The sequence below is a fragment of the Poecilia reticulata genome, linkage group LG14 (assembly GCF_000633615.1).
Source record: "Poecilia reticulata strain Guanapo linkage group LG14, Guppy_female_1.0+MT, whole genome shotgun sequence".
NCBI lineage: Eukaryota > Metazoa > Chordata > Actinopteri > Cyprinodontiformes > Poeciliidae > Poecilia > Poecilia reticulata.
In genome coordinates this window covers 6303330-6313290 of record NC_024344.1, presented here as the reverse complement: position 1 = coordinate 6313290, position 9961 = coordinate 6303330, and the positions used below count along the sequence as shown (strand labels likewise).

General features: G+C 37.7%; 1 protein-coding gene across 1 annotated transcript in view; it reads left to right on the top strand.

Annotated features, from left to right (window-relative positions):
* grm5a (glutamate receptor, metabotropic 5a) overlaps positions 1-9874 on the top strand; it is a 22514-nt gene extending 12640 nt beyond the window's left edge. Inside the window, exons 11-18 of the mRNA XM_008427216.2 lie at positions 1312-1438; positions 1827-1944; positions 2609-2795; positions 3341-3499; positions 3594-3719; positions 4292-4474; positions 4579-4748; positions 6264-9874. Coding sequence (XP_008425438.1) covers positions 1312-1438; positions 1827-1944; positions 2609-2795; positions 3341-3499; positions 3594-3719; positions 4292-4474; positions 4579-4748; positions 6264-7137 — 1944 coding nt within the window. The 3' untranslated portion in view covers positions 7138-9874. The remainder of the gene's footprint in view (positions 1-1311; positions 1439-1826; positions 1945-2608; positions 2796-3340; positions 3500-3593; positions 3720-4291; positions 4475-4578; positions 4749-6263) is intronic.
* Positions 9875-9961: the final 87 nt, after the last annotated feature.

Here is a 9961-nt window from a genome sequence, read left to right as displayed (position 1 = left end):
GATGGATGGATGGATGGATGGATGGATGGATGGATGGATGGATGGATGGATGGATGGATGGATGGATGGATGGATGGATGGATGGATGGATCTGTGGCCTCAGCCTGAATAGCATCAGTTTTGGGGTTGATACAGATATTGCATCCAATGCTATCCAACACTGTGCAGCACTGTCTTTAATTTAGAAAGTTTGTGTCCCAATGATTTGTACCATTTTTGTACAGTCCTTACTTATCTGTATTTTATCTAATTTACATACTTAACAACGTATATGCAAGTCTTTGCTGTAAAATGAATTAATTTCATGGTTTGCACATTACTAAGTTGAATTTTGTCACCAGGCTTTATAAAGTATACCTCTAAAAACAATGGCATCGGCTATTCCGCCTCTGCTTCTTCACACATGGGACCCGAGTGTTACAAAGGCTCATATGTTTCAAGTCGTGTGTTGAGCAAAAGGAGTTTGAAGTAGCAGTTCCCAGTAGGATATTAACTCCACCTCTGCATAATATCCACTGTAGATAACAGCCCTTGTTGTGAGGGAACCTGTGAAGTACAACCCACACACCAGATTTAAATTAATCCCAGATGTTCACTGCTAATCATGACGATAATAAAATATCTTACTAGAGATGCAGCTCATGCCATTGCTCAGGATTTAATCAACTCCAGTCTAGCTTTATTTAGCTTCATCCTATTTGTGCTGAGGGGATCCATTTTCCTCCTCTGTGTCATCACACAGTTTTCCAACATTAATCAGTTGCTAGTACCTCATGCACCCTAATTGAAATTAAAAAACGAACATCTAAAAGATCCTAACCTGGTCTGAACTTCTTACCCCCAAACCAAATTCCTTTTTTTCTGTCAAATCCAAACAACCGGGCCTCATTTTCTTTCTTCAACAACTTTGTGTTGCTGATGACTGGACTGATGACTTATATATGTAAAAACAGGAATCTCATACAGTCTTTCACACATCTATTTTTCAGTTACTGCACCCATTCCTTTTTTGAGCCAAGAATTTATTATTGTCACTCTGACAGTGTGCATTTTAGCATGCTTGCCAGAGGAGAAAATATTAAGCTTTTTAGCTGCCATTAATGAACAGTGCCTTGAAAAATGACATGGAATATAACTCCATGACATTGTACATGCTTTTGTCTTCTTTGTTTCCCATGACGAACACATTTTAATTTACTCGTCCTTCAGAGAAGTCAGAGTGTAAGATTAGCTACAGAACAGTGCCATTGGAGCTTTGAGACCTTTCCACCTTCCTTTCAGCTGTGTGTCTCTGTGTGAATGTGTTTCCAGGTGATCCGTAAAGGAGAAGTCAGCTGCTGTTGGACTTGTACTCCCTGCAAAGAGAACGAGTTCGTCTTTGATGAGTACACTTGTCGAGCCTGTATCCTGGGCTCCTGGCCTACAGACGACCTTACTGGTAAACATTTCATCTCTCACACAAGATATTCAAACAGGACATAAGAGGAACTATCATGTCTGGTTTACAGAGGGTTGATTATCCTTAAAAATTCCACTTCAGATTTTTTCTATCCTGTTCTCAAACACTCCCTTAGACAGCTATATGCAAAGCACATGGTGAGTAGCACAGAATGACTTATCGCTGTATAAATCAGCCAAATGCTACATACCCAAAGACAGTTCAATGGCTTTGCTCTTTACTTATCTAGAGTTTACACTGTCGGATCACTATTTTTTAGCCTAGCTCTTTGTTATCACTTCACATTCAAACAAATAATGATATGTTTATTGTTGTATAGTTTGTATAATTTCACATATGTCATATATGTTCCAATCCTTCTCTTCAGGTTGTGCACCAATTCCAGTCCAGTATGTGCGATGGGGGGATCCAGAGCCAATCGCAGCTGTAGTCTTTGCCTGTCTGGGACTCATGGCTACACTTTTTGTTACTTCTGTCTTCATCAAGTAATTAAATGGATACATTTTTAAATGGATACATTTTTAAATGGATACATTTCTTACATGTAATGAATATTCTTATTCAAAATCGCATGGTCAAAATGAGGACAACTCGGTGGTGTAACTTGGTGTAATTTCAGTTCAGTATAGATCTTGTTTAGTATTTGTATGCACATACATATTAGGTATTTATTTTATGGTGGTAATAGTACAATTATTTAGATATAAATATATATTTATGCTAGAGTGGCCCAATCAAAGTACAGATCTAAATCCAAATGAGTTGCACGACTTAAAAATTACGTTTTGAAATGCTTTCCATCTATGTTTGATTGAGCTCTATAACTCTATTTTGCAAAGACATATCTGAAAAAATATCAGTCACTAGATGTGTACAGCTGGTGGAGACAAACCCTAAAAGACTATCAGATGTAACTGTGGTGAAATCTGCTTTTCCACAAAGCCTTGATCCAAGAGGGATGAAGAACTGCATGCCACACTTTGTAGATTAATTGCACAAAAAAATAACTTTGAAAAGCATGCATCATTTTCCTTTCATTTCACAGTTATCATCACTTTTATGCTGGTCTGTCACATAAAATACATTGAAGTTTGTCTTTGTTCAGTGAACCTATGATGTTTTTATTTTGTTTTTTGTTTTTTTATATAGATTTTGGGACACTCCTGTGGTGAAGTCATCTAGTCGGGAGCTTTGCTACATCATTCTTGTCGGAATATGTCTGGGTTACCTGTGCACCTTTAGCCTAATTGCCAAGCCACACATTGTCTACTGCTACCTACAGCGGCTGGGGATCGGCCTGTCCCCTGCCATGAGCTACTCAGCCTTAGTTACCAAGGTACTCTCATTTACAAAATGAAGTTAGTCATTCATTCCTGTCACTTCCTATGAAACACTGAGATAGAGCTTTGTTACTTGTTGTTCATTTGCATAATCTGATGTCACATTTTTACATAACACCATAAAATGCACAACAGTTTGACACTTTTTTTATCAAGCTGATTTGAATTGAAGTACTGTATTTGAACGATAAATAGGATTCTGTTTATTTTTTTATATCCATATTTTACACAAGAGACTTGCATCAAAAGGTTTTCCTATTTGCATTTAAAAAAATTAACTGTAGAGCATGCATCCACAATGTGATATTTTGTTTGTTCGTATGTATGTATGGTTTTTAGCAGCAAACACAACATAGCTGAGCTTCAGAGGCTGGCGCACTGCCAGGTATAAGTGAGACAAAAATTAAAAATCTTAGCGTGGGCTGAGGCTGATATTCCAGGTCAAGGAAAATGATTATTCACACAAATCACCGGGAGAAGTGTTATCTTCGTTCAGTCTAACTGAAACACCCAAATTCATTTTGATCTATTTTTAATTCAGACCAACCGCATAGCACGCATCCTGGCAGGGAGCAAGAAGAAGATCTGCACCAAGAAACCGCGTTTTATGTCCGCCTGCGCACAATTGGTCATCGCCTTCCTACTCATACTGCTGCAGCTGGGGATTATTGTGGCGCTTCTTATCATAGAGCCACCAGAGGTACGTATGTATATCTGTGATTCCAAAATACTGGATGATATTAATGGAGCTTTATTCAAATAAACAGAGAAACATTTTTGCTTTGTTCTCTTAGGTGATCTATGATTACCCCAGTATCCGCGAGGTGCATTTGATCTGCAATTTGACCACTTTGGGAGTGGTGGCACCACTGGGCTACAATGGCCTGCTTATACTCAGCTGCACCTTTTATGCCTTCAAGGTACTTCAGGAATACATCAGTTTGTTTCTCACTGATGTTCCAATGCATCTTGGTGACTGTTTTCATTTCCTTATTTATGTTTTTATCCAAACGTACCTTGCATAAGAATTTTTGCTTTCCTTCTTTTTTTTTTTCGAACTTTTTAATATTGTTACCTCAGTTAATGGTATGAGAACTTTACATCATAGATTGATACAAAGTACTCCAAAACTGTTCAGTGTAAGGAGTAGTTTGGATGGGTTTCATAAAAATTTAACAATTGCATTGTACATTTGTGTTCTTTCCTTGTAAATGCAGCTGCAGGTCTTTTGGTGCGTGTGACTTTACTCATGACCATATTGCACCTGCTTCTTTCCAGATTAATTCAAAATTCATTTTATTTCATATAATGGGTATCACACTTTGGAGTTTCATTCAAAAGGAGTCTAGAAGGCCATTTGTCCTTTTACTTCCAAATCATGCATTACAAAAAAACTTCATTAAAGTTTGTGGTTTTAAAGTGACAACATGTGAAAAATTAGGTATTGTAACTTGGATTGCTCTAAATTTCTATTTGTCTTTTGCTCCTGCAGACTCGCAACGTGCCAGCAAATTTCAACGAGGCCAAGTACATTGCCTTTACCATGTACACCACCTGTATTATCTGGCTGGCCTTTGTGCCCATTTACTTCGGCTCTAATTACAAGATCATAACTATGTGCTTTAGCGTGAGTCTCAGTGCCACGGTGGCTCTCTGCTGCATGTTTGTCCCTAAAGTAAGAAACAAGCACAAAAAACCATATTTTCTGCTTTGAGAGCTACGCTTCTACATTTACCTTTCTACGCTTATTGTTACATGTTGCTGTTTTTATACTGTCAGGTGTACATCATGCTTGCCAAGCCTGAGAAGAATGTGCGCAGCGCGTTCACCACTTCCACCGTTGTGCGCATGCACGTGGGCGATGCCAAGAAAGCTGCCAAGACTGGCAAGCCATCCAGCAGCATGGCCAACCTGTTTCGACGTGGTGGATCAACACAGGATAACATAAGGTAGCTAAAGACCAGAATATGCTGTTGAAGATGGACTGTAGATACAACATAGACATGATCAACAAGTGTGGTGTTTTGGCTGTTCAAAGGTTTCTGTTTTTGGTGTCTGCCTTAGAAATGAATGATTTTGCCATTTGAGGAAAAGCATCGAATGCATTGCATCTGAGGCAGATATTACTCTCGACCTAATAATACACGTTTTGTCTATCAACTTTCAATAGTAGCAGATGTTACATTGATTTACTTCACATCTTCAAATTCTGCTGTGCACACATTTATTTTGGTAAAAAAAAACAAAAAACATTTTGAGTCCCTCATTGTTGTAGGAATTATAGATTTTGGTCATATCCTCCCAAAGTCCTGGTTGGTCACAGAATTCTCTCTCTCGATGCTAAAATTTCAGAGAATGCTCTTGTGAAGAAAAAAGCCATCATATCTACTTGTCATGGACAATGAATCTGTGAACAGTCCTGTTCTCAGTCCCACCACTTCAGCAGAGACTTGATGCAATGTTCCAAGCTGCAAAATGTGTGAAAGTCAGGTGGGAAGAGACAAAGGAGAGCGGACAGACTGCCAGCATCAAAAAGAAACAGACCTTAACATTTAAACACCTGTCAGTCTTATTTACAAACTCTAATTGATTTTTTCTAACCTAAAAGTTTAGCTGGCCTTGGATTTTTACACAGTGGCACATCGTATGAAGATTTATTTATGAACATTTACAAAGCTGTTAAATTTTTAATTTTCCACACTGAAGACCTCAAATTACAACAGGCTGCATTTGAAGCTAAGAAAAACAGCTCCCTAAGCTGAGAACAGCCTACCTCATTTGGGTTACGTTCTCCCAGAGGAAAACGGGATCCTTAGAGGATTTCTCTTTCTAAGGAACATAAAAGAACATGCCAGGAGATTTAATATTACACACACAGCAGAAGACAGAAGAGAAATCAAATGGATAAGGTGATTAAGAAACAGATAGAGACAAGGTTATATAAAATGACTTGGAGGAAAGTTATATATTTATTTACAGTGTCTTGCAAAAGTCTTCATGTTGAACTTTCTCACATTTTGTCACACTGTAACTACAAACCTCAATGTGTTTTAATTGGTGACTTACACCAGTTCAAACCAGCACACAACTCTGAAGCTAAGAAGATACATGCTTTTCAATTTATTTTACAAATAAAAACCAGAAAAGTTCATTCAGCCCATTTTAATATAATACTCAGAAATAAAACAACTTTGGATTTCCACAAATGTAGCTTCCATGGGAGTGTTGCAAAAAGACAGCAATTCTTAAAAAAGCCATAAGAAGACATGTTTGGAGTTTTCCAGTGGCAATACAATAGACACAGCAGGTTCTGGTCAGGTTCTTTAAGTTAAACATTAAATGTGACTATAAAAACAATGAAAACACCAAAAGTGTTTAGGAGGAATATTTTTTTACTGCACTGTATATGTGAGTTGTTGTCAAAATGCTCTAGCAGGATTAAAATGTAACTGTCTCTTTTGCAGTTCCAATGGAAAATCTTGGGGACAGACTGAACGAAGCTCCAGACCAAATTTGTGGAAGAGGATGTCGTTCCATGTTAAGAAAAAAGACCCGGTCGAGGTGAATCAGACTGCCATCATCAAGCCATTTTCTAAAGAAGGAGACACAACTGGGGAAAACAGTGCAACAGAGCAGTACGAAGGGCCACAGCTGTCTCAATCTTTTACCTGCTCACCTTCTCAGTCACCTCTGCCCACCATCAGTCCACATGCAGCTAAAGCAAGAGGTCACCCATCAGAAGACAGAAGTGAGGAGGTGCAGGTTTTACCATCCTATGCACCTGATTTCTCTTCTGGGGTCAGGCGGAGAGGTGGGGACAACGGCCAGATTGCTGCGATTGTAGACGGTGGGGACATCAGCATCATTAGCGTGGGTGAAATCGGCCAAACTCAGGGTACCACCATCATGGACCAGATCAGCTGCGTTGTCAATCGCTTCACCGCCAACATCAGCGAGCTGAACACCATGATGCTGCCAGGAGGACCCGTCCTCCCGCCTTCCACCACGGCTCCGCCCGTTGCCTCAGACACCTCCCCGTGTCCGTCCCAGTACTTCAACAGACAGACGCCTTCTACCGTCACCACATACGCCGAAGTGACTGCCGTCTCCAACTGCTGCGACAATCGACCTAAGATTTACGAGCAACTGGCTGGGACTTGCACGGGCGGCAGACGGGCAAAGAATCCGGAGGAGCTGATGGCTCTGACGCCTCCGTCCCCATTCAGGGATTTCTCCCTGAGCTCCGACGAGAGCTCGCCTCCCTCGCTGTCCCCGGCTTCTGAGGCCGAATGTGACCAGCTGCTGCTGAGACACTACCAGAGCTCCTCCTCTCTTTAGACCTCCTCTCTCCTCTCTGTGTTTATCTTTGGTCCGGAGTATTTTTAACTCCAGCCATTTTTGCCAGGACCAAACTTTTCAATGCCTTTCTACATGTGGATATTGTGGATAATCAGTTGGTTTTTGTAAAGTTTTCAGATGGGACTGAATACGCTTCAAATGTCAGTTGGGGCTGAGATGGAGAAAAGATTACCACTTAGACTTGTATGGGAAAAAAGATTCTTTAAAATAGTTCCGGTCAAACATTTATAATCACTAGTAATCTACACGAGCGTCACATAATTGGGAATTTGAATCATTAATTTGAACTATTTCTTTACAGTAGCTGTCATATTGTTTTAAATAAGATAACATGCAATTTTGTAAAACTAGAAATGGATGGCCAAGTTTCAATTTGTTATTTTTATGTATTTATTTTTTTTTTCATGTAGACTGGATCAAAATTATATGCAGGATATTTACATTAGATTTTGCTTACATCCCCCAATTAATAGCAATAATGCATCGAGTTGCTGCTGTGGACTGTGACACTAATGTTCCAGCATCTTGCAATTTGCAATCTTCTTGAATCTTGATGGTTCTTCTGTTGTTCCAAGAGATTCTGACCAGATTTCTTTCATTTGAAAATGGCTGTTTGGGTTAGATGGCTTTAACTTTGGCAAAATGTGTGTTCTCACAGGAAAATCGTCATAAGCAGATGTTACACATGGTTTTGCGACAGATAAAGAAAAGTAATAGTAAGCTTCTCAAGTAGCTTCAATGAGATTTTTGATAATTTATAAACTATGATTCAGAGTCAGATTTATAAGAGGAAGCCAACCAATTTAACAAACTGCACTAATTTTAATAAACTAAATGGTCAAATTTATTATTTGAATATCCATCTCTTTACTGATGGCAATAAAATGTTTTTTTTTCTTCTTTGTAAGTTGTTGAGGAACATTTTGCCAAATGCAAATAAGCATGTATGCACTGTGAAGATGCATATATCATTTTTACAGTGCAGACTACACTACACAACTCTACAGGAAGTTTTAATTTCTGCACCCAGCGGTTGTTTTTACAGAATAGTTAGACTGGTATATGTTGCATAACTATCCCATCCTGGGAAAAGAAGGATGGAAATACATGAATAAAAGCCAAAAACGTATGTGACATTTATGCCAATGATGAATATATCTAAACTTTTGACAGGAACCACACAATCACAAAACTTTAAATATTAAATAACACAAAATGTATTAAATAAACAAACAAACAAAAAACCTGAACTGAACTTAGTGATAATTTTAATGTGCTGAAATCCATGGGCATTTAAAGATTTTCTACAGCTTTTTCCTAAACATGATTCCAACTCCAAAGAAAACACGGATTTTAAGCTGAAGACTATTTTATTTATAAGCTTTTAAATCAAATCTTTCTTTATTCAAGTATTCTTTTTAAGTATTTCATGAAATTAATTTAAAATTACACATGGATCTCATCTAAATCAGTGCTCGTATTAAATTGTTGTATTTCAGTTGTATATTTTTAGCTATTTATGATCAATGAAAGGATGATTTGCCTTTTTTTATCTTCTTTGTTGATGTTTAATGATGTTTTGTTTTTATTACTGACAAACCTCAGAAAAAAATAAGTTTAAGCTTAGAAATGACTTTTTTTACTGACTCACTAACTCATTGGCAACCCTTACAGAGAAAAAAAAAAACACATACAAAAAGTGCAAATATTGCATTTTGTTGTGCATTCTCCTCCTCCATTCAGCAAATCTTCCTCTTCTGAGTGGAAAGAAGCTGTTTGCATCTCCAGGGAATACAAGCTACTGTCTCAGTGAACACAATCATCAGGAATGTAACCCGCAAAGAGCTTAAAGACACCTTGGATGTTTTCTTCTGTCGTTCTATATCAATATGACTTAGCTGAATGTATGATGAGGTAGGATTTGTAAGAGGACCAAAACTATTTTCCATCTCAGGATGCGTCTGAAGTAAATTGTTTCTGATTGGAACTTATTTCCTGCTGGATTAGTGAAGTTGCTGGTGCAAAAATGTTTCCACTTTGCATGATCACTCTCTTTAAATGTGTTAACTTTAAATATCTTGGAATTAGAATTTTATGGTTATTAGATACAGTAGCAAAGCCGTTATACAAGTAGTGAGCTTGATTGTTTTAAGGTTTAGTTTGAGCAAGAGACAAGCAAACAGTGTTGAAAATGTGTTGGGTTTTTCTCGCCTTGCTGTGCCAGTCTCCTGCTGTGGATTGAGTTTTGTTTCTTCAAAATAGGTCACAAAATTTACAATTCTTTTGCCTGGTTCTTTCAGCTGACACAGTACTCTGTTTTGTTATGTTTTTTTCTGAATATTTGAAGTTCTAGATGAATGTTTGTATTCACAGACTCACAGCTCTTTAGCCTGTGAGACAAAACGGATATTTATGTTGCAGCTTTCCTGTACGTGTTCATCTATTTCTTTATTTAAAATTTGGCTTCAGTCCCTTATCTCTCTGTTAATATTTACAAAGGCGATGATGTGTTTATATTCAGTTTTTATTTTTTTATTTTTTACTGAGTCATAATCTAAGTATACTCCTGGAAAGTTACCATATTTGCATGTACCTTTGTACATTTTGCAGACTAAAATCTGTGTTTGTGTTTGTAACTTATTGAAGATAGCTTGTATTTTTCTTTTATAAATTTCTGACAGACTTTTACTGCATTAAAGGAATCCACCTAAATTTAGCTGCATTGTTTTTGCTGTTACTTTCAGCTTCTAGTACAACTTCATTTAAAAATAAAATCAAAGCGATGCAGATTTTTTATATATAT